Below are 23,827 nucleotides of genomic sequence, written 5' to 3'. Positions count from 1 at the left end.
GTTAGCAATGGGACAGTGGTGCAGGGCTCTGGGCTATCCCTACGGTTGAGGCGGGCTCTACGCAGCACTGAAGGCAGGCCCTGGCTGTGGGGCTGTGGCCAGGACAGGGGCTGCTGCCTAGAGTCAAACTTCTGCCCGAGTTCCAAGCTACACCCCTCGGGACCTTGCTGTGGCCTGTGACCTCAGGAGTCTCCGGGGCCTGCAGAGAGGGATGGCAGAGAGCTGCCATGGCTTGCCCAGGTGTCCCACAGCTCCCCTGGTCCCCCACGGCCCCATGCTGGCTCCCACCTGGGATGGGATGGGGCCTGGAGACATCACAGTGGGCACAGGCCTGGGTGTGCTCTTGGCTCTGTGAGCCATTTCACAGTACAGTTTCTCTGTGGGGACAAACCAGTTGGTCAGATGGGGGCCACAGCTCAGCTGTGCCCAGCACCCGCCATTATCTCCTCCTCGCCCTCTAACCTGGTGGGGAAGCCTGGGATGCAGGGGACTGTGTGGTCCACTCCATCGGGGAGCCCACCTCAGGAGCCATGTCCTGTGGACCAGAGGCTGGGTATGGGGACATGGGCCTGCCTGGGGTCCCAAGGCCACCACCCACCCCCTGCCAACCTGCCCTGTACCTGGGTCGTGGCCTCTCGCAGTAGGTATCAGGCACTCTGCAGGCTGCCCCAGCGGTCAGCAGGTGCTAGGCCTAGCCCAGCTCGAACCAGGGCCTGGCAGGGCATCGGCACCCGGAGGTTCAGGGCCGGGCTCTCCCCTGCCTCCAGCTTGGCCTTCACCTCGGGTCCCCCTCTACCAGCCCAGGGCAGCTCTCCTGCCAGGAAGCACAGTTAGGGACCCAAGCAGGAGGGTGCCTCCGTGGGGCAGGGCACAGCCACTCACTGACCAGTGAAGACCTCCTGGGCCAGGGTGCAGAAGCTGTAGAGGTCCAAGGTGGTGATGGGAATGTCACTGCAGATCAGCTCAAGTGGCAGCCATGGGTACAGTTCAGGGGGTGGGGGAAGCCCTGGGCCTGGGCCTCCCCACGGGTAGCCCTGCTGTGGCCTATGGACCCCAAGGGGCCTGGTGAGCCGATGGCTGCTGGACAGGGACCTGCACCCGCCACCAGACCGAGGAAAACTGAGACCCCAGGTCACACAGCAGCCCAGCAGTGGGAAGGCCAGCAACCAACTCCTATCCCACTCTCAGTGCTCCTCCCCACCCCCACCTCCTTCCTGGGGCCTACAGGACACAGCTGTGCCTGGCCACAGGGGCTGGAGAGTGGGGAGGAAGGGAGCGTGCAGGCCCGAGACAAGGGGCAGCAGGTGGGGCAGGCACTCACCTGGGCCGCAGCCAGCGCTGATGCAGGGGGCGCCCGTGCTCCAGGTGGCCCACTTTAGCCAGGCCTGGCCGCACCAGCTGCACAGCATGGGAGCTGAGGCCCCCCTGATCTCGCCAGCGCGCCTGCAGGAACAGCAGGGCCTCCAGCACCTGCAGCAGCAGCAGGGGGCCAGGCGGCAGGCCCGGCACGGTCCGGGGTCCCTCCTCACTTGGTCCCTGAGGGTGCAGCAGCCCGTGCAGGGAGCCCAGCCACACAGGCTCAAAGAGAAGGCACAGCCCCGACAGGTCTGCAGAGGGACTCAGTGCCATCAGCAGCAACATGCCTGGGTGGTGCAGCGTGCTGGGCAGGAGGAGAGCAGGCCACTCATGAGTAGGCCCCAGCCACACAGGGTGGGAGCTGCTCCTGGTCACAGACTACCCACCACATTCCGGGTCAGGTGGTCTACACCACCCGCCACCAGACAGAGGAGAATGACCCTGGGTCACGCAGCCTAGCAGTGGAGGGCCAGCACCCAGCTCCCACCTTGTCCTGGTGCCCTCTCCACCCCCACCTCCTCTCAGGCCTACCAGGCACTGCACACAGAACTGGTACCCACCCACTGTCCAGTGGGGGCATCGCCCCAGTGGGAGAGCTCCATGCCAGGTGCTGGCCCAGAAGTAAAGACTCCAGCCATGGCTACATCCACACACCCTGGTCTTCCTTGGGAGGGCCGGAAGGAGGCTGGAGAACAGGCGGTGGGGCAGGACAGGTCTGAGACAAGGGGGGCTTTCCTGGGGGCAGGGGAGCAAGAGAGCTTACAGGGGCGCAGCGGGCTCTCACTTGGCCATGAGGGTGTGGGAGCTGCTCTCGTAGGTGCGGTCGGCCTCTCCCTGGGCTGCCAGCAGCTCCTTGGGGTCCGCAAGGGGGATGCCAGTTATCAGCCCCGGCGGCCACAGGCTACTCAGCTGGGGACAAGGAGCAGGACCATGAGGCAGAAGAAGACGGGTGGTTCCCACTCCCCCAACTGCTCCCGCTTACCTGACCAAACCCCAAGGCCGGAACCTGGGGGGCTCTCCTGATCAGCGCTAGTCTCAGTGCCCTGGGGTGGGGGCAGGCCGAGGATAAGTCTGGGGTAGCTGGGCATGGCGGGCTTCAGGGTGAGGACAGTTACCTGTCTGCCTGCATCAGCCTCAGGGAGGACAGGGAGTCATGTGGGGTGTTCCCAGATCTGGCCTGCAACTGGCCCAGAGACGCCATGGGTGGCAACTCACCACCATGCAGTAAGGCTGATACGTGGGCCCCGCAGAGCTGGAACAGCTCCAGCACCTGGAGGAGGGCACGTGGGGCGAGGCCCGGTGGGAGCCAGCCTGGATCTCTGGCTCCCACCAAGGCCACTGCTCACCTCCTAGTTCTGCTTGGCCCCAGCCTGCTCAGCCCGGTCTTGTGCCGTGAGACCCTGCTGGTCATGCAGTCGCAAGTCACCGCCCACCTGTAGCAGGGGCAGTATTACCAGGCTTCGGTCAGAGAATGCTCCCGCGTGTACAGGGGTGCTCCCATCCAAGCAGCGGCTAGAGCAGAAGAAGGCAAGTGGGAGTCAATTAGGGAAAGGACTGTATAGGGACTAAAAGGGGTACAATGGAGGCCCTGGGGGGTGGGAGGAGTCAGGTGAGGACATGATGGGGTCTTTAGGGGATGAGGATCACTGCCAACAGGGAGGCACCAGGAGAATGGGAAGAGTCAGTGGGGAATGAGAAGGGGTTAACTGAGAGGACATGGGGGGTCACTGGGGGGACAGGAAGGTCACCAAAGAATGGAAGAGGCGTCATGAGGAATAGATGCCTCAGGAGAAGAACGCCCTGGCTCTCAGGGGCTCAAAGTCAGGCCCCTGGGATGGGGGGCATCACTGGCTGGCCACTCACTGGTTGGGGTTGGCACCAAAGGTCAGCAGGAGCTGCATGGCAGAGCTGTGGCCCCGCAGCGCTAGAGAGGAAGAGCGCCGTCTACCCCTTGGAGTTCTCCCCATCCACCTGAACACCTGAGGGGTGGGCAGGCTTAGGACGCCCCCGGCCCACACTCTTGAGTTGGAGGCCTGAGGGCCGATATGCAAACACCCTTGCCGATTCCCATCCTCCACAGCCTCTCCTTGACTGGAATGACTGTGGAACCCAGGTTCCATCTCTGTGTCCTGGAACCCCCACCCTCCAGCTGCTGAGGACCATGCCTCGAAATCCACCTCAATACGGTGCTCCCAAAACCATTAAGTCTACAAAGTTGAAACAAAGGGTGACATCTGCCTGCTGTGCAAATATCTATCCCCCATCCCAGGGGGGTCAAAACCACACAAAAGTCCCCAGGGGACTTCAGGGGGACCTTGACTTCCAGGAGCCTCGTGCACTGGCCAAGACAGGCGGACTCCACCCAGCTGTGACTCAGTGTGGTACACACAGGTCCCATGAAGCCAGCTCTCAACTCTTCAAGAAAAGCAAACTCTGGATTTTATCAGGAGATCTCTCCAATTTTATTAATTTTAATTTTTAATTTTTTGTAAACATGGGGTCTCACTATGCTGCCCAGGCTGGTCTTGAACTCCTGGGCTCAAGCAATTCTCCTGCCTTGGCTTCCCAAAGTACTGATTACAGGCATGGGCCACCATGTAGAGCCTCAATTTTATTTTTGAAGCCTGCATATAAGGGCTTGATCCGAGTGGCAACCTCCTCCAAGCCCTCCCCTCCAAGCCTCTGCCAATTCCCTCCCCAGCCATCTTCCTGCTCAGCTCCCCCTCCCAACCACTCACCCCTGCCCCGAGCCCTGGATCTTCCCACCCATCATTGCCCGGTTCCTCTTCGTCCAGCCCCTACCCCAGGTAGGGCAAACGCACAGTATCCCTGTCCTTGCACTCCTGTGTCCTAGGCAGACACAGCTAATTATTCATGAACTGGGCCCAACTCAACGTGGTCTCTACCACAAAATCCGTCCAAATGTGGACCTTCAAGAACCTCTGAATACCAGATTCACAGCATTGCATTTGACTCAATAGACCACCATCTTTTACAACAGCCCCTTAACTGCCTTTCTGCACTCATATTGCCCCACAGAGGCCTCTTTTTTTTTTTTTTTTTTTGAGACAGACTCTCACTTTGTTGTCCAGGCTGGAGTGCAATGGCAAGATCTTGACTCATTGCAACCTCCGAATCCCAGGTCCAAGCGATTCTCCTGCTTCAGTCTCTCAAATAGCTGGAATTACAGGTGTGTGCCACCATATCCGGCTATTTTTTTTTGTGTATTTTTAGTAGAGTCGGGGTCTCATCATGTTGGCCAGGCTGATCTCGAACTCCTGACCTCAGGTGATCTGCCCGCCTTGGCCTCCCGAAGTGCTGGGATTACAGGCATGAGTCATCGCGCCTGGCTTTTTTTTTTTTTTTTTTTTTTTTAAGGCATGGTGGCTCACACTTGTAATCCCAGCACTTTTGGCCTCCATCAGGAGGCAGAGGCGGGTGGATGACCTGAGGTCAGGAGTTTGAGACCACACTGCCATGTCTCTACTAAAAGACATAGAAACCCATGTCTCTACTAAAAATACAAAATTAGCCGGGTGTGGTGGCGCATGACTGTAAGCCCAGCTGCTCAGGAGGCTGAGGCAGGAGAATAGCTTGAACCTGGGAGTCAGAGGTTGCGGTGAGCCGAGATCACGTCATTGCACTCCACCCTGGGCAACGAGAACAAAACTCTGTCTCTAAAATAAAATAAAATAAAATAAAAATAAAATAAAGATGGGAGCTCACTGAGTCACCCAGGCTGGAGTGCAGTGGCACAATCACAGCTCACTGTAGCCTCGACCTTCTGAGCTGAAGGGATCCTCCCACCTCAGCCTCTTGAGCAGCTAGGACTACAGCACACTCCACCGAACCTGGCCCGAGGGCTCTTGTTAAAACACACATCACTTTAAGGACTAGATAATCTTATATGAGTTGTTCCAAAGAAAAGAAAAATAGAAAAAGAAGACAAAGCTCATTTTATAAGGCTAACAGGATCTTAGTTCCAAAACCAGATGAAAGTTTCCGGAAACAGAAAGTAAGATTACATATCAATTACATGTATATGCAAAAACCTTAAATGAAATAAAACAGGTTTGTCCTTATAAAGCAAGGATAATTCAACATAAGAAAATCTATTGGCTGGGCCTGGTGGCTTACACCTGTAATCTCAACACTTTGGGAGGCCGAGGCGGGCGGATCACAAGGTCAGGAGTTTGAGACCAGCCTGACCAATATGGTGAAACATCCATCTCTACTAAAAATACAAAAATTAGCCATGCGTGGTGGCAAGTGCCTGTGATCCCAGCTATTTGGGAGTCTGAGGCAGGAGAATTGCTTGAACTCAGGAGGCGAAGGTTGTAGTGAGCTTAGATCCAGCCTGGGCAACAGAGTGAGACCCCGTCTCAAAAAAAAAAATTACAACTAGTAAGCAAGTTCAGAAAGTGGTCTGAAACACAATCAACTTTACAAAAATCAAAACAGAAATTGTAAAATTTTTTTTGAGACGTAGTCTCGCCTTGTCATCCAGGCTGGAGTGCAGTGGTAAGATCTCAGCTCACCACAACCTCCGTCTCGCAGGTTCAAGCCATTCTCCTGCCTCAGCCTTCTAAGTAGCTAGGATTACAGGCACCTGCCACTACACCCAGCTAATTTTTTGTAGTTTTAGTAGAGACGGGGTTTCATCATGTTGGCCAGGCTGGTCTCAATCTCCTGACCTCATGATCCGCCCACCTCAGCCTCCCAGAGTGCTGGGATTACAGGCGTGAACCACCACGCCCGGTCATCTGTCCCCACTACTTTTCCCTTTTTGCATAGCTGGCTCTTATACTGTGAGACTCAAGCATCCCCCACCTGAAAGGCCATGCTGTTTAATTTCATTTCATTCCCAGTGGATCCAAGGATCATGTTCACCCTTCAATCCCCATCAGGGACCACAGAGTTCAGAGTTCAGCACACAGCAGGTGATCTGTACCACTGCTGACTGGCCAATTGAAGCCACACCCTCCATATAGCTATGTGATCCCGTCCCCACAGATGTACCCGCAACCAGGCCCTCACCTCTCCGCAGGAGTCTGGCCAGGACCCATCCTGGGCCCCCAGCCACCGCCAGGCAGTGCAGATGGCCCACCTGGATGTCTAGATCCCTCTCGGAGCCCAGCTCCACCGGGAAGCGAAAGGCTGGCGAGGGCATCTGTGGGCTGCAATGCAGTCTGCTCTTGGGCAGGGATCCACGGGGGATGTGAAGGACCAGAACTTTGGGGATGACAAAACAATAAAGACAGCTGGCTGGGGGCCCTGGGGGCGCAGTCTAGACGGGAAGGGGATTCGGGGGGGGGGGTCTGATGGGAAGGGAGGCGGCTGAATGAGAAAAGGAGGTGGCTCTGGGAAGACAACACACCAGAAGGTCTAGTGTAGAAGGGAGGATGAGAGCTGAGGGGGATCTAAGGCAATAGGGAGGCTGGGAGGGGGCTTAGGGCTGGGGTCAGGCATGCCAGGGTGGCAAGGATAGGATCTGAGCCTGGGAAAGGAGTTGGAGGGCTCGGGAGGAGGCTCTGAAGGCTGCGGTGGGAGCAAGAGGCACCTGTGGTTTAGGATCTGAGAGGTGGTGAAAGGGGTTGTGGGGAGGCTCTGGAGACAACATCTGTGGGGTCCGTGGAGGGGGTGGGTCTGAGGGCAGTGGGCAGGCTCTGAAGGAGGAGTGGGCTCTGACGGCAGGATCTGCCAACTATGCGGGGGGTCCGCGTGGGTGGGGCATGTGAACTAAGGACTAGGGAAGTGTCTGTGTTGGGGGTGGGGACAGCAGGCTGGAGAAAGGGGCTCTGAGGACAGTGTGTGGGTCTGGGGAAGGGGTCAGCGGAATGGGGACAGGGTTTGCTAAAGGGGTGGGGGCGGGTTCTGAGGGCGGAAGGGACGGACAGGGTGGGAGGGGCCTGAGAGCTGGGGAAGGGGTCTGAGGGCTATCTGAGGGCCCAGAAAGTTCTGGGAAAGTTCTGGGCCCAGACCCCAGTTCAGGTGGCTTTGCACTTACCGTTGAGCTCAATAGTGGCCTCCTCGTGACTGCCACGTGACCCGGTAATGTTAGCGGGAATCGAGGCGCTTGCGCACCACTGCCTCCCACGGAGCCTGCGCACCAATGGCCTCCCGCAGCACCTGCGCAGTAGCACCCGCTTTCCCAACACAGACCCTGCTAATCGGCCTGGGACCCACAGGCCTGACGAGTTGCAGCTGTCACTGTCTGAGGATGGGTCTGTCTATCCCCACCGGACCAAGTCCTGTAAGGCAGGGCCTGGGGTCATTCTTGTCACTGTTGTGTTCACAGCGTTGTTCACCCCAGAACCTAGCTCAAAAGAAGCCTCATTCAGTGCTTTTATTCTCACTCTGTCGCCCAGGCTGGGGTGCAGTGGCGCTATCTCGGCTCACTACAACCTGCAGCTCCCAGGTTCAAGTGATTCTTCTGTCTCAGCCTCCCGAGCGATCTGGGCTCACAGCAATTTTTGCCTCCAGGGTTAAGCGATTCTCCTGCCTCAGCCTCCAGAATAGCTGGGATTACAGGCGCGTGCCACCACGCCCAGCTAATTTTTGTATTTTTAGTAAAGACGTGGTTTCACCAAGTTGGCCAGGCTGGTTTCCAACTCCTGACCTCCTCCCGCCACAGCCTCCCAAAGTGCTGGGATTACCGGCATGAGACACCGAACCGGGCGTTTTTCTCAGACAGGATCTCACTCTGTTGCCCAGGCTGGTGCGCAGTGGCGAGATCATAGCTCACTCCAGCCACCACCTCCAGGGTTCAAGCCAACCTCCTGCCTCAGCCTCCCAAGTAGCTGGGACCACAGGCACAGATCACCCACCAAACAGGGCTAATTTTTTTTCTCCCCCTCCTCCTTTTTTTTTTTTTTTTTGAGATGAAGTTTCATTATGTTGCCCAAGCTGGTCTCAACCTCCTGACCTCAAGCAATCCACCCGCCTGGGTCTCCCAAAGTTCTGGGAGTATAGACATGAGCCACTGTGCCCAGTTTCATTCAGTGCTTATTAACTGAGAGAGTGGCTTTGCTCTTTCTTCTGTCCCTCCCTGGCCACATGGCCTGGGCCCGGCCCCTTGACTTCAGGGCCTTGGTCTCTGCTCCCCATGTGCACCCTTCCTTTAGGCATCCCCTGGGATGAAGAAAGTTGTGTGTCAGTCGCTCGCCAGACTCAACTTAGGACAGACAGGCTGCCTCAGAGGTGGGAATGGCTTCCTTAGTCCTCCATCAATGCCCTGGCTATGCTCAATTAAAAAAAAAACAAAACAAAAAAAACAATCTCTGTCACCCAGGCTGGAGAGCAGTGGTGTAGTCATAGGTCACTGCAGCCTCAAACCCCTGGGCTCAGGTGATCCTCCCGCCTCAGCCTTCGGTAGCTGGGACCACAGGCACGCATCACCACACCCTAATGATTTAATTTTTTGTAGCCAAAGAATCTTGCTGTGTTGCCCAAGCTGGTCTTGAACTCCTGGACTGAAGCAAGCCTCCCACCTCGGCCTCCCGAAGTGCTGGGATTCTAGGCATGAGCCACCACGTCCAGCCTAATGATCTCTCCTGTACTACAAAACCCCTAGCATGGGCTGGCTGAGGTTAAGATGAGCCCTTCCCCAAGGAGGCAGCCTCAGTGCAGGATAGCAGCCTAGGCAGTGCCTAAGAACCTTTATTGACCACATGACCCCCTCAGGGGTGCTAGTGGGGTGCCCTCCGGCATCCCGGCAGCAGCCGCCGCCACAGTTCTTGGGCAAGCAGCTCCTGTTCCCTGCGGGCACCCTGAAGCACACTCCGGTTTTCCTGGGCCCTCCGGATCAGGTAGGGGATCACCTCCTCCAAGGAGCCATAGGGGATGGACTTATACACTGCATAGCCGGCCTGCCCTGCAGGGAGAGTGGGTTTTGCTTTTTATTTTTTGGTGTTTTTCTTTTTCTTTTCTTTTCTTTTCTTTTTTTGAGACGGAGTCTCTCTCTGTTACCCAGGCTAGAGTGCAATGGCGTGATCTCGGCTCACTGCAAACTCCACCTCCTGGGTTCAAATGATTCTTCTGCCTCAGACTCCTGAGTAGCTGGGATTACAGGCGTGCCACACCACACCCAGCTAACTTTTGTATTTTTAGTAGAGATGGGGTTTCACCACGTTGGTCAGGCTGGTCTCCAACTCCTGACCTTGTGATCTGCCTGCCTTGGCCTCCTAAAGTGCTGGGATAACAGGAGTGAGCCACCATACCCGGCCTCGGTTTTTGGTGTTTTTCTGAGACAGAGTCTCACTCTGTTGCCCAGGCTGGGGTACAATGGTGCGATCTTGGCTCACTACAACCTCCGCCTCCCGGGTTTAAGCAATTCTTGTGCCTCAGCCTCCAGAGTGGCTGGGATTACAGGAGCTCGCCACAACATCCTGCTATTTTTTGTATTTTTAGTAGAGATGGGGTTTCACCATGTTGGCCAGACTGGTCTCGAACTCCTGACCTCAAGTGATCCTGCTTTGGCTTCACAAAGTGCTGGGATTACAGGCGTAAGCCACCTCGCCCAGTCTGGAGTGTTGACAGGGTATGGGCTTGGGCTGGGGAGAGACTCCCCAGTCCCCACCTGGAACAGAGACTTCTGTTTCTGAGAACATGGCAGAATAAGTGAGTTGGATAAAATTCCTAACTGAAAAAGCTAAAAGAAAGTCCTGGAGCAAACTTTTTTTTCTGAGACACAGTTTTGCTCTGTGGCCCAGGCTGGAGTGCAGTGTTGTTATCATGACTCACTGCTGCCTGGACCTCCCAGGCCCAAGCAATCCTCCCACTTCAGCCTCCTGAATAGCTGGGACCACAGGCATACACCACCATGCCCAGCTAACTGTTCTTATTTTATTAATTTTTTTTTTTATGGAGTCTTGCTCTGTCACCCAGGCTGGAGTGCAGTGTCGAGATCTTGGCTCACTGCAACCTCCATCTCCCAGGTTCAAGTGGTTCTCTTGCCTCAGCCTCCCAAGTAGCTGGAATTACAGGCATGCACCACCATGCCGACTAATTTTTGTATTTTTAGTAAAGAGGGGGTTTCCCCATGTTGGCCAGGCTGGTCTCAAACTCCTGACCTCAGGTGATCCACCCTCCTCGGCCTCCCAAAGTGCTGGGATTACAGGCATGAACCACCAAGCCCAGCCTATTTATTTTGTTTTTGAGACAGAGTCTTGCTCTGTTGTCCAGGCTGGAGTGCAGTGGCACAATCTCAGTTCCCTACAACCTCTGCCTCTTGGGTTCAAGTGTTTCTCCTGCCTCAGCCTCCCAAGTAGCTGGGATTATAGGCATGCACCATCACACATGGCCACTTTTTGTATTTTTAGTAGTAGAGACGGGTTTTATCATGTTGGCCAGGCTGGTCTTGAACTCCTGACTTCAAGTGATCCACCCACCTTGGCCTCCCAAAGTGCTGGGATTGCAGTGTGAGCCACCACGCCCTGCCCCAGCTAATTGTTTTTATTATTTGTAGAGGTGGTGTGGGGAGGTCTCACTATATTGCTCTGGCTGGTCTCAAACTTCTGGGCTCAAGTGATCCTCCTGCCTTGGCCTCCCAAAATGCTGGGATTACATGCATGAGCCACTGCATCCAGCCTGCATTTTAAAAATCTTAGTTATTAGAATGCTGCCAAGAGAGTAAGAAATTTACTAACAATTAAAAGAAAGTAAGGCTGGGCGTGGTAGCTCACGCCTGTAATCCCAGCACTTTGGGAGGCCAAAGCAGGCGGATCAGCTGAGGTCAGGAGTTTGAGATCAGCCTGACCAACATGGCAAAACCCCATCTCTACTAAAAATACAAAATTAACTGGGTGTGGTGGCAGGTGCCTGTAATCCCAGCTACTCAGGAGGCTGAGGCAGGAGAATTGCTTGAACCTGGGAGGCGAAGGTTTCAGTCAGCCAAGATGGCACCACTGGACTCCTGCCTAGGTGACAGAGCAAGACTCCATCTCTAAATAAATGAATAAATAAATGAATAAATAAATAAGAGAGAATTAGAACCCAGAGAGAGAAGGGACACCCAGTAAGCCACTCCTGCCCTGAAGGCAAAACCAAGCTGCTATCTGATGGCTTCACAGAGTTGTAGGGGTACAGCTGAATCAGACTTCAAGCCTAACTGAGGTGAGAGGTGTAAGGGAGAACTTCCCCAAATTAAGCTGGAACCCAGAAAAGCTACACCCTCAGAGTAAGAGTTATAAAAAGTCAACCCTCTGACCTTCCCCCAGTCCCAAGGAATCGTCTCAGCCATAAACAGGTCAAGGAAGAAAACAGAAAAATCCACCTCTGGGAAGTTGGGGCTATGGGTTAACCCCCTTATGTATTTGCATCTCAAATTTGCACCAGTGAAGAGTCTCAAGAAACCTCAAGCTGTGAATTTAGAATAAAGTGATTTCATTCCCCTTAGCACCTGGCAGAAGGAAACGTGAATTACCTGGTGACAGGCCCTGAAGAGCAGCGGAGTAAAGATAACAAGACACACAAGAAATACTACACCATGATCAAGAACCAGCAGAAACTAGACAGCAGACACAGAGACACAGCCTTGGAAGGCTCGCAGACATTGGAATGACAGATCTGTCTGGAAGGATCTGGAGGCTGGGCATTGGTTGGGAATAGAAGAAGGGCTCTGGCTGGGAGGTAGTGACACCTGGGGCTTGGTGGGGGTGGGGGAGCCATTCACATACCTAGTGCCAGAGAGACGTGGTCACACATGCCCAGAAGTTGTCCGAAACAGACAGGCCCGTCCAGAGGAATGCCCAGCTCCCACATGCTACAGAAAAGGCCACATCATCAGTCCAGACCGTGGCTGCATCTAGAGCTTAAAGTCAGCCACTATGCACCCATATGGTGGCTCCAGTAATTTAAAAATAAATTTTTTTTTTTTTTGAGACGGAGTCTTACTCTGTTGCCCAGGCTGGAGTGCAGTGGTGTGATCTTGGCTCACTGCAACCTCCACCTCCTGGGTTCAAGCAATTCTCCTGCCTCAGCCTCCTGAGTAGCTGGGATTACAGGCACCCACCACCATGCCTGGCTAATTTTTGTATTTTTAGTAGAGTTGGGGTTTCACCATGTTGGTCAGGCTGGTCTCGAACTCCTACCTCAGGTGATCCACCAGCTTCAGCCTCCCAAAGTGCTCGGATTACAGGCGTGAACCACCGCACCCAGCACAGTAAGTCAAATATTGAAGTATTTCCAAACTCAGTGACAAATAATACCAAGTCCTTTGCATTCCTTGAAGCGCCCTCCCCACCCCCACTTCCCCACCCCCAGTGACTCCCAGCCACTTTCCTGGAGCTCTCAGAACTCCTCATGCCCCAGCAAATAAGGGACAATGTTTTGTCCATCTGGGACCTATAAGGACCTACAGGTATAGTAGGGGTTAATGTGTTTTTTGTTTGTTTTAAGAGATAGGGTCTTGCTTTGTTACCCAGGCTGGAGTGCAGTGGCTCAAGCACCGCTCACTGCAGCCTCAACCTTCTGGGCTCAAGCAATCCTTCCACCTCAGCCTCCCAAATAGCTGGGACTACAGATGTATGCTGCCGCACCCAGCTGTTTTTTTAAATTTGTTGTAGAGCCAGGCGTAGTGGCTCACGCCTGTAATCCAAGCACTTTGGAGGCCAAGGCAGGCAGATCACCTGAGGTCGGGAGTTCAAGACCAGCCTGACCAAAATGGTGAAACCCCGTCTTAAAAAAATATATAAAAAAGAAATTTATTGTAGAAATGGGGTCTTGCTCTAATCTGATTAGATTTAAAGATGCTAATAAAAAAAAAATGGGGTCTTGCTATGTTGCCCAGGCCAGTCTCAAACAATCCTCCACTTCAGCCTCCCAACGTACTGGGATTATAGGCGTGTGCCAACCGCGCCTGGCTATATTTTTTAAATCTTCTGCAGAACACTTCTGTCCATCTCTGGCATTCAAGCAAGGGAGAGAAAGGGAGGGCCCTTTTGTGGACACCTATTTCCCACCCATCCCTCCACCTCATACCACTTGGTTGCTTGGCGAACAGATTCCTCATTGTGGGAAGCCACCATGAGGTGGCACATGGGGCTATGGCGGGCCACGTGCGTCAGCATCAGTTCCAGGCAGCGGCTGTAACTGAAGGAAGATGCTCTGTTCAGCTCACCTGGTGAGCGAGGGTCAGGCCCCAGGGATTGGGGGGTGGGGTGCTCTTAAGTGAGGGATCTCTGGAACCAGTACCCCGTTCCATCTGCACCAGCTGTAAGGGACAAACAACCCTTCTCTGAGCCACTTTCATCTTTTGAGCTTTTTTGGGGGGTTTGTTGGTTTGTTTGTTTTTGAGACAGAGTCTCACTCTTTACCTAAGCTGGAGTGCAGTGGTGATCTCAGCTCACTGCAACCTCTGCCCCCTGGGTTCAAGCGATTCTCCTGCCTCAGTCACCTGAGCAGCTGGGATTACAGGCGTGTGCTACCATGCCCAGCTAATTTTTGTATATTTAGTAGAGACAGGGTTTCACCATGTTGGCCAAGCTGGTCTCGAACCCCTGACCTCAGGCGATCTGCCTGCCTCAGCCTCCCAAAGTGCTGGGATTACAAGTGTGAGGCACCATGCCCGGCCATAATTTTTTATTTTTAATGTTTTTACAGATAGGTTCTCGCTATGTTGCCCAGATTGGGCTCAAACTCCTGGGCTCAAACAGTCTTCCCGCCTCTGCCTCCCAAGTAGCTAGGGTGACAGGCACACACCACTGTGCCTGGCTTGGTGCCAGGTAAGCGGATGGGACACAAACGTGCCCTGGAGCCCTTGCAGATCTCTAAATTCCAAGCATGGCTAGGCCACCTGCTCTGTAACATGGGCGAGTCCCTGTGGCCCCCAGAGAAGGTACCAAGAAGTAAAGATCTAAGGAGGTGAAGGATGGTGCCGTGCTACTGTCTGCAGGGGGAATGTCCCAGTCAGTGGGAACAGGAAAAGCCAAGGCCCTGGGGATCGTCAAGGAGGCCAGAGTGTCTGCAGTGGAGTGAGGAAGAGGAAGAGAATGAGGGGAAGTTATGGAAGTGACAGAGACCACAGCATGTGGGGCTTAAAGGCCACTGTAAGGATTTCTTTTTGTTTTTTTTTTTTTTTGGTTTTCTTTTTTTTTTTTTTTTTTGAGACGGAGTTTCGCTCTTGTTACCCAGGCTGGAGTGCAATGGCGCGATCTCGGCTCACCGCAACCTCCGCCTCCTGGGTTCAGGCGATTCTCCTGCCTCAGCTTCCTGAGTAGCTGGGATTACAGGCACGCGCCACCATGCCCAGCTAATTTTTTGTATTTTTAGTAGAGACAGGGTTTCACCATGTTGGCCAGGATGGTCTCGATCTCTTGACCTCGTGATCCACCCGCCTTGGCCTCCCAAAGTGCTGGGATTACAGGCATGAGCCACCGCACCCGGCCCGGTTTTTTGTTTGTTTTGAGACAGAGTCTCGCTCTGTCGCCCAGGGTGGAGTGCACAGATGCAGTCATGGCTCACCGCAGCCTTGAATTCCTGGTCTCAAGTGATCCTCCCACTTCAGCCTCCTAAGTAGCTGGGATTACAGACACATACTACCATGTGCCATTTTTAACATTTGTTTAGAGATGGGGTCTCCCTATGTTGCCCAAGCTGGTCTCCAACTCCTGTTCTCAAGTGAATCTCCAACCTCAGCCTCCCAAAGTGCTGGGATTACAGGTATGAGCCACTGCACCCGGCCACTAGGTGCTATTATTTCCCGCAGAGGCCAGCTGGCCCAGGCCTACCTCTGACTGGTGGCCTCATAGTCAGGCTGAGTGGGGTCTTCGGTCCCTTGGAGCCGGGCCACTGCCCTCTCCTTGTCCAGATACGCACCCCGTACCAGCTTCACTCCGAAGGCCAGGCCGGCCCCGTACGCGGCCTCTGTGTCCCGTTCCAGCCGCTCAAGTGTGTCCTGCAGGGCACGCGGGCAGGTTCTGGTAGGTCGGGGTGTGGAGACCCCAGCCTGCACCTCCCGGAACACGCCACACACCTTTAAATAGGCCTGGTAGGTGTTCCACACCCAGGGCCCGCCTTCCCCCGGGCTGTTCCAGCGCACGGCCAGGGCGGCCACAAGCAGTGAGAGCGCAGGGTTCAGTGAGGTGTACTCCGCATCCACCAGGAGCCGCACGTGCCGGGCCCGGGCATGCTGAGGGCGACGGAGACGGCGCTCAGGACCCTCCTGGGCGTCCAGCGGGGGCACTGGAACCAGACCCTGGCAGGAGGGGTTACCTGCGCCAGCCGGTGCAAGCGGCTGAGGGAGGCCTGGAGGTGCTGGTTCTGCTCCGCATTGAGACAGGAGACCTGGAGGCTCTAGGGGGCAGCAGGGGAAGTGGGAAGAAGCTTAGAAGTTGCTAGAAATTTGAAAATGAAGAATATCAGATAGGTACTATTTATTGAGGTGGTTATGAGCCCAGAATCAGGGTTTGAATCCAGGCTCCGCCACGCTATTGTGTGACCTTGGGCAAGTTGTATAACCTTTCTGGGCTTCAGTTTTTTGTTTTTTGGTTTTCTTTTTGAAACAGAGTCTTGCTCTGTGGCCCAAGCTGGAGTGCAGTGGTGTGATCTCGTCTCACTGCAACCTCTGCCCCCTGGGCTCAAGCAATTCTCCTGCCTCAGCCTCCTGAGTAACTAGGATTACAGGCTCATGCCACCATGCCAGGCTAATTTTTGTGTTTTTAGGAGAGACGGGGTTTCACCATGTTGACCAGGCTGGTCTTGAACCCTTGACCTCAAGTGATCTGCCCACCTCAGCCTCCCAAAGTGCTGGGATTACAGGCATGAGCCACCATGCTCAGCCCTCCCTATACTCCTTGAACACAACAGAGGCCTTCCTCTGCTCCCACTTCTTCAAGTCTTTGTTCTAATGTCACTTTCTCAACATGGTTTTCCCTGCCATATGTTGGCAACTTCTTTTCCTATTCCTCAGCCTGATTTTTCCTTACTTGTTACATACTGACTTTTTTTTTTTTTGAGACAGGATCTTGCTGTGTTGCCCAGGCTGGAATGCAGCGGCATGATCATGGCTTACTGCAGTCTCCACCTCTCCGGCTCAAGCAGTTCTCCTGCTTCAGCCTCCCAAGTACCTAGGACCACAGGCACCCACCACCATGCCTGGCTAATTTTTTGCTATTGTAGAGTCAGGGACTCCCTATGTTGCCCAGGCTGGTCTCAAACTCCTGGGCTAAAGCGATCCTCCTACCTCAGCCTCCCAAAGTGCTGGGATTCTGACTTTGATTTTAATTATTATCTCTTGCCCCTAACTAGCAAGTAAGTGCCTCGAGGTCAGAGATTTTGCCTTCATGCCTCCTTGGCCCCTAGTGCCGTATCTGGAGCAAGATAGATGTCCAGCAAGCACTTCGGGAGTGGATACACTTGTAACGTGGAAATAAGAACCGTTCCTAACTCACAGTCTTGTTATGCGGATTCATCCGGTTCAATGTGAGCTGCTCGTGACTCCAGGGAGTCTGACTGGGTTCAAAGAAATTGGGAAATGGAAGAAAGAGGACCAGGCGGGGCTGAAAGCTTTATTACATCCAACAGGGTCGATACGGATGACGCAGGTGTAGGCTTGCTCATGGAACCCCACCTGGAGGCAGGTTGTAACCCCACCTGGAGGCAGGTTGGGCTGGAAGCTGCAACCCTCCCCATCAAGGGGGAGAATGCTCCCTCCTGGAGTGGGGAAGAGCTGGGGGCAGCGGCCTGGTTACCTCTTCCCTTCAGAGGATTGTCTCCCCCTTGACTTGGGGCATAGTCTCAGGCCCTCAGGGAGCTATTTCAGACACCCACCAAATATTTAACTCGTTTAATCTTTACCACCCTCTGATGTAGCAACTGTTATTATCCCCCATTTTCTAGATGGGGAAAGTGAGGCACAGAGCGGTGAAGTCACTGATTGAAAGTCACACAGCTAACTCAGGGCAGAACTGAGGTTTGAACCTCAGCCTTTCTAGAGCCTGGATCTTTCTTTCTTTTCTTTAATCTTCTCCCTCTCTTCCTTCCTTCTTTCTTTCTTTCTTTTTTTTTTGGGGAGGGTGAGACAGTGTCTTAGGGTCTTATTCTGTCTCCCAGGCAACAGTGCAGTCGTGCGATCTTGGCTCACTGCCACCTTTGCCTCCCGGGTTCAAGTGATTCTCCTGCTTCAGCCTCTGCGTAACTGGGACTACAGGCGCACACCACCACTTCTGGATAATTTTTATATTTTTAGTAGAGATGGGGTTTCACCATGTTGCCCAGGCTGGTCTCAAACTCCTGACCTCAAGTGATCCACCTTCACTTAGCCTCCCAAAGTGCTGAGATTACAGGCGTGAGCTACGGCACCCGGCCCTCTTTCTTTCTTTCTTTCTTTGAGACAGGGTCTCATTCTGTCACCTAGGCTGGAGTAAAGTGGTGCGATTTTAGCTCACTGCAGCCTCAAACTTGCCAGCTCAAGCAATCCTCCCACCTTAGCCTCCCAAGTAACCAGGATTACAGGTGCCTGCCACCACATCCAGCTAATTTTAAGAATATTTTTGTAGAAACGAAGGCTTACTATATTACCCAGGCTGGTATTGACTTCCTGGGCTCAAGCAATTCTCCTGCCTTAGCCTCCTGAGTAGCTGGAACTACAGGTGTGCTCCACCACGCAAGCTAATTTTTAAATTTTTTGTAGATATGGGGTCTCACTATGTTGCCCAGGCAGGTCTCGAACTCCTGGGCTCAAGGGAGCCTCCCATATTAGCCTCCTAAAATGCTGATTACAGGTGTGAGCCACTGTCCCCAGCCTGTTTCAATCCTTAAAACCACCGAGAAGTTGCTGTCACTCTCCCCACAGGAATAAACTAAAGCTTATGAAGAGGTGAACCCCTTACTTGCCAAAGCTGATTTTCTAAACCATTTCTATGTGTTCTCTGACACAGTATAAAGATTACAAATAGGGGCCAGGCGTGGTGGCTCACACCTCTAATCCCAGCACTTTGGGTGGCTGAGGTGGGTGGATCGCTTGAGGCCAGGAGTTTGAGACAAGCCTGGCCAACATGGTGAAACCTCGTCTCTACTAAAAACACAAAAATTAGCTGGGTGTGGTGGTGGGTGCTTATAATCCCAGCTACTTGGGAGGCTGAGGCAGGAGAATCGCTTGAACCCGGGAGGTGGAGGTTGCAGTGAGCCGAGATCGTGCCACTGCACTGTAGCCTGCTGACACAGTGAGACTCTGTATCAAAAAAATAATAATAGGCCGGGCACGGTGGCTCACGCCTGTAATCCCAGCAATTTGGGAGGCTGAGGCGGGTGGATCACAAGATCAAGAGATCGAGACCATCCTGGTCAACATGGTGAAACCCCGTCTCTACTAAAAATACAAAAAATTAGCTGGGCACGGTGGTGCATGCCTGTAATCCCAGCTACTCGGGAGGCTGAGGCAGGAGAATTGCCTGAACCCAGGAGGTGGAGGTTGCGGTGAGCCGAGATCGCGCCATTGCACTCCAGCCTGGGTAACAAGAGCGAAACTCCGTCTCAAAAATAAAATAAAATAAAATAATAATAATAATAATAAATACATAGATAAATAAAAATTACAAATAAAAAAAGATTAGAAAGAAATGTCAGCATATCCACTGTAACATAGTTTGGTGGGGCGGAGACTCAGAGGCCACCAGGAGTCCACCCCGGGAGAGGTAAACCATGCAGCGAGAAGCAACTACTGGAAACAATGGGGGCTGGGCATGGTGGCTCAGCCTGTAATCCCAGCAACTTGGGAGGCGGAGGCAAGAGGATTCTTGAGGCCAGGAGTTAGAGACCAGCCTGTGCAACATAGTGAGACCCCTTCTTTACAAAAATTTTAAAAATTAGCCAGACATGGTGGCTCATGCCTGTAATCCCAGCTACTTGGGAGGCTGAGGCAGGAGAATCACTTGAACCCAGAAGTTCGAGGCTATATTGAGCTGTGATCACACCCCTGCACTCCAGTCTGGGCTACAAAAAGAGACCCTGTCTAAAAACTAAAACTAAAACAAAACAAAACTTTGTGTGGATCTTAATATTGGTGGAAAAAATAAGAAGTAGAATGAGATAGCTGATACAATGCTTTCGTGTAAATTTAAAACATTCTCTCAACTGATGGAGATGGGCAGGAGGGAACTTCGCAGTGATGGAAATGTTCTAAATCTTTTTTTTTTTTTTTTGAGTCATAGTCTCACTCTCGTCACCCAGGTTAGAGTACAGTGGTGTGATCTCAGCTCACTTCAACCTCTGCTTCCCGGGTTCAAATGATTCTCTTGCCTCAGCCTCCCAAGTAGCTGGGATTATAAGCGCCCACCACCATGCCCGGCTAATTTTTGTATTTTTAGTAGATACCATATTTTAGTAAATATCACATTGGAGAAAATAAAAGATAAACAAAAAAATAAGAAACAAACAAAAAATATCATGTTGGTCAGGCTGGTCTCGAACTCCTGACCTCAGGTGATCACCTGCCTCGGCCTCCCAAAGTGCTGGGATTATAGGTGTGAGCCACTGCACCCAGCTGGAAATGTTCTAAATCTTTTTTTTTTTTTTTTTTTTTTCTTAATTTGAGGCAGAGTTTTGCTCTTTTTGTGCAGAGTGGTGCAGTCTTGGCTCACTGCAACCTCCACCTCCCGGGTTCAAGTGATTCTCCTACCTCAGCCTCCCGAGTAGCTGCAATTACAGGTGCCTGCCAACTCATCCAGCTAATTTTGTATTTTAGTAGAGATGGGGTTTTGCCATGTTGGCTAGGCTGGTCTTGAAGTCCTGACCTCCAGTAATCTGCCTGCCTCGGCCTCCCCAAGTGCTGGGATTATAGGTGTGAGCCACCGTGCCTGCCCATGTTTGAAATCTTGATAGGGATTTGGATTGCTCAAGTGTGTATATTTGTCAAGGTTCATCAAGGGACACATTTACAATGTGTGTAGTTCATTGTTTCACCTCCAAAGAAAATAAGTGCTGCAAATAATCACTGGGCTCTAATTAATGAACCCATTATTCACATCCTGAAGCATTTAGGGATAAAATGTACTGATGTCTGCAATTTACTTTGAAATGCATCAAAAAATCAGATGGATTGATGGATGGAGAGAAGAGAGGGATGGATATGATTTAAAGCGAGTATAGTTAAAGGTGGCAGGTACGTGGATGTTCACTGTACAATTCTTTTGACTTTTCTGTATATTTGAAAATTTTTATAATGGCATATTGGGGAAATTATGCCCCCCACGGAGGGTATACACCTGGCAAAACAAAATCATAGGAACAAAAAGATATACATTATACAAGATGGAAGGCTGGGTGTGGTGGCTCGCACCTGTGATCCCAGTACTTTGGGAAGCTGAGGCTGGAGGATTGCTTGAGGCCAGGAGTTAGATACCAGCCTGTGCAACAAAGAAAGAGAGAGAGAGAGAGAGAGAGAGAGAGTGAAAGGGAGGGAGGGAAGAGGGAGGAGAGAGGGAAGGAGGGAAGGAAGGAAGGGAAGGAGGGAAGGAAGGAAGGGAAGGAGGGAGGGAGAGAGAAGGAAAGAAAAGAAGGGAGGAAGGAAGGGAGGGGAGAGAGAAAGAGAAAGAGGAAGAAAGGAAAGAGAAAGAAAAAGGAAGGAAGGAGAGAGAGAAAGAAAAAAAGATGGAGTAAGGTTGAAATAGAATATAGAGATGAAAAGGAATGAATGATTGAATGAACAAAGATCCCACTGCCCTAATCAGAGCTTACACGCAGCCAGCTCTCACCCACGTGGCTGTGTTGACTGAAGACACATTGATGTACCTCCGTCCAGTTCATAAACAGCTTCTATCCCAATCCCACCTCTGAGAGCCTCCAGCCTCCAGGCCCCTCCCTGAGAACCCCAGAGGACCCTGATTCCATCCATTTCAGCCATGCCCTGGAGCTACAGCTGCATTTCTGCTGGCTGTTCCAAGCCCAGAGGTGGCCTGAGCATTTTGAGTATCTGGCGTGCAGTGAGGCCGCATCCGAGGCCAGAGCACTCTGTTCCCAACACTCCCGCTTGAGATCTTTACCTGCCCAGAGTCCATGGCTTCGGCCAGCCTCTCAGGGCTCAGCTCCAAGGAGGCCCCTGGCCTTCTGACCCACGAGGTTAGTTCCTTCTGAAATGGATTGGTTGGTGGGGTGGTGAGGGGAGCCCGGTGGGCAGCCGCCCCTTCCCCACACCCCCATCTTTGCACCCCTTACACAGAGCCGAGTGCTGGTCAGCGCCGTCACCTTCAGCTGCATGAAGCCGGGCTGGCTGAGGGGCTCCAGGAGGCTCCGTGACAGGTCCACACACCGCAGCATAACGCCGAGGTTCCCCTCGTAGCAGGCCTCACTGCCCAGCCAGCAGGCGTCAGGGCCCGACCTGCGAAGCCCCTTCCTGCGTCCTCCCAGCCTCCCTGGGCCCTGCCCCCTACTCACCCAGTCTTGGCAGCGGAGTCCGGCTCCTCCTCAGTGGGCACTGCCAGCAGCGGTCGGAGGCCGAGGGTCCGCAGCTGCTGCACGCAGTCCCTCACCTCCTCTGCTGTCTCACCAGCCACAAACTGCCCGTAGAAGGATGCTCGGAGAAACGCGCCCGAGAGTCGGGAGCCCAGGAGTCGCTGAGACCAGGCCTGGAGCTGGGTGACAGGGAGCGAAGGCTCAGCACTGGGCTGCGGGGAGGCTTCAGGCTGGTCCTTGGGGTCACTGCTCACCGCCAACCCGTGGGTGACTAGCGGGGGCCAGGCACACAGCCGGAGAACCAGCAAGGCCCGTGTCAGCTCTTTCGTGCGCTTGAGGTGGAAAGCCCCGCCATCAAATCTCAGGGTCGGACAGCCCCTGGAGTGAGGACCGGCTTGGGAACAGAGCGCGCGGCAGGTCTGGAGCATCCTGGGTTCCTGGCTGCGTCCACACCAGGTGAAGGCGCTCTGGAGGCAGCAGGTTCACCAACTGCCCCTTGCCCAGGCTGGGGGCAGTGACTGATGGCAAAGCTTCAGGATCACAGCTCTTTGGCGGGGGTGGGGGGGGGCAATTAATTATTAACCAATAGGGACAGAGTTCAGAGTAACGGTAACAGGAGATGAACCCCCAGTAATAGCCTCCAACAATCCTCAGCACAACAGCCTGCACTTATTAGGTGACCGCCATGTGCTGGGGAGAGCAGGGGCTCTGGGGCAAGGGGCCCTGGGTTCAGGACATTGGGCTTTGTGATCCGGGGCAAGCTACTTAACCACTTTTGTGGCAACTGCTTCCTCTTAAAATTGGAAATGCTGTAGTGTCATTGAATACATTTGAAAATATGGCTCTCACATTTATAATCTCAGCACTTTAGGAGGCCAAGACCAAGGAGTTGGAGACTACCCTGGGCAACATAGTGAGACCCCGTCTCTACAAAAAATACAGACAGCTGGGCGTGGTGGCATGCACCTGTGCTCCCAGCTACTCAGGAGGCCAAGGAAGGAGGATCTCTTGAGCCCGGGAGGTCAAGGGTGCAGTGAGATGTGATTGCACCACTGCACTCCAACCTGGGTGACAAAGTGAGACTCTGTCTCTAAAAAAAGAAAAAAGAAAAGACAAATAACCTATATAACCCAGTGGTTTCATGCCAAGTACATATCCTAGAGACCTTGAACATGGATAGCAGGAAACACGTACAGGAAAGAATGTTCAAAGGAGCACTGTCTGAACCATCCAAACGTCCATCAAAAGGAGGATGGATACATACATGGTGGTGTACTATACAGTAATGAAAAATAATGGATACTGATACACACAGCTGTGTGGCTGAATCCCACAATGTCAAGTGAAAGAAGCCAGGCACCAAACAGAGCAAGCTGTATTATTCTTTTCAATAGCTATAAAAGCAAGGAAAATGAAACTACAGTAAAATTTTGGGAATACTTGTATGGGTGGTCACACTGTAAAGATAAGTAAGCAGACGATTATCACAGAGGTCAGTGAGGCGGTTGATTGCCTGTGGGGATGGGAGGAGTCGTAACTGGATAGAGGCTTATGGGGGCTTCCATGTCCTATTTTCTTTTTTAAAAATGGAAACCGTATGTCCTAGGTCTGTTTTGTTTTGTTTTGTGAGTGATCCTTGCTCCGTTGCCCAGGCTGGAATGCAGTGGTGTGATCGCGGCTCACCGCAACCCCCAACTCGCAGGTTCAAGTGATACACACCTGCCTCAGCCTCCTAAGTAGCTGGCATTACAGGCATCCACTACCACTCCCAGCTAATTTGTGTATTTTTGTATAGATGGGGTTTCACCATGTTGGCCAGGCTTGTCTCCAACTCCTGACCTCAAGTGATCCAGCTTCCTTCTCCTCCCAAAGTGCTGGGATTACAGGTGTGAAGTCCTCGGTCTTAACATGGATGATAATTCACAGCTGTTCACATTGTAAGGTTTTGTTTTGTTTTGAGACAGTCTTGCTCTGTCTTCCAGGCTGGAGTGCAGTGGGGTGATCACTGCTCACTACAGCCTCCAACTTCTGGGCTCAAGCAATCCCCCCGCCACCTCCACCTCCCAAGTAGCTGGGATTACAG

At 53.0% G+C, this 23,827-nt stretch overlaps 1 protein-coding gene across 9 annotated transcripts; it reads right to left on the bottom strand.

Moving 5' to 3' along the window:
• Positions 1-1,500: 1,500 nt before the first annotated feature.
• PRODH2 (proline dehydrogenase 2) lies at positions 1,501-22,258 on the bottom strand. Of its 9 annotated transcripts, none has more exons than XR_002479553.2 (15): positions 21,999-22,258; positions 21,727-21,923; positions 21,508-21,640; positions 21,336-21,422; positions 15,568-15,648; positions 15,329-15,484; positions 15,084-15,250; positions 13,336-13,446; positions 12,033-12,118; positions 7,364-7,485; positions 6,394-6,533; positions 2,339-2,868; positions 2,141-2,265; positions 1,917-2,041; positions 1,501-1,660 (listed from the first exon to the last, which is right to left on the bottom strand). XR_002479553.2 is itself a non-coding variant. In XM_021676553.2 (12 exons), the coding sequence occupies exons 1-12, from the start codon at positions 22,170-22,172 to the stop codon at positions 2,706-2,708; spliced, it is 1,617 nt and encodes a 538-aa protein (XP_021532228.2). In that variant the 5' UTR covers positions 22,173-22,258; the 3' UTR covers positions 2,068-2,705. The 9 variants fall into 9 exon arrangements, 6 of the variants coding, with proteins under 6 accessions (XP_021532228.2, XP_064237523.1, XP_064237524.1 ...); XR_002479552.2 differs by having other exon boundaries at positions 2,141-2,626; positions 2,703-2,868; XR_002479551.2 differs by having other exon boundaries at positions 2,141-2,868.
• Between the last annotated feature and the right edge of the window lie 1,569 nt (positions 22,259-23,827).

The sequence above is a fragment of the Aotus nancymaae genome, unplaced genomic scaffold, assembly GCF_030222135.1.
Source record: "Aotus nancymaae isolate 86718 unplaced genomic scaffold, 86718_ANA_hifiasm-v0.15.2.pri h1tg000028l, whole genome shotgun sequence".
In the NCBI taxonomy this organism is placed as follows: domain Eukaryota; kingdom Metazoa; phylum Chordata; class Mammalia; order Primates; family Aotidae; genus Aotus; species Aotus nancymaae.
The sequence above is the reverse complement of the archived record's forward strand: the minus strand, read 5'-3'. Positions and strand labels throughout refer to the sequence as shown.

Bases quoted from the DNA above. Each gene is read 5' to 3' on its own strand.
- PRODH2 (XM_021676553.2), bottom strand. From the start codon at position 22,172: ATGCTCCAGACCTGCCGCGCGCTCTGTTCCCAAGCCGGTCCTCACTCC. The intron at 15,485-15,567 runs GTAACCCCTCCT...CGTCGCCCTCAG, and splicing joins GCTTGCACCGGCTGGCGCAG to CATGCCCGGGCCCGGCACGT. The intron at 7,486-12,032 runs GTATGTGAATGG...GCTACTGCGCAG, and splicing joins CCACGTCTCTCTGGCACTAG to GTGCTGCGGGAGGCCATTGG.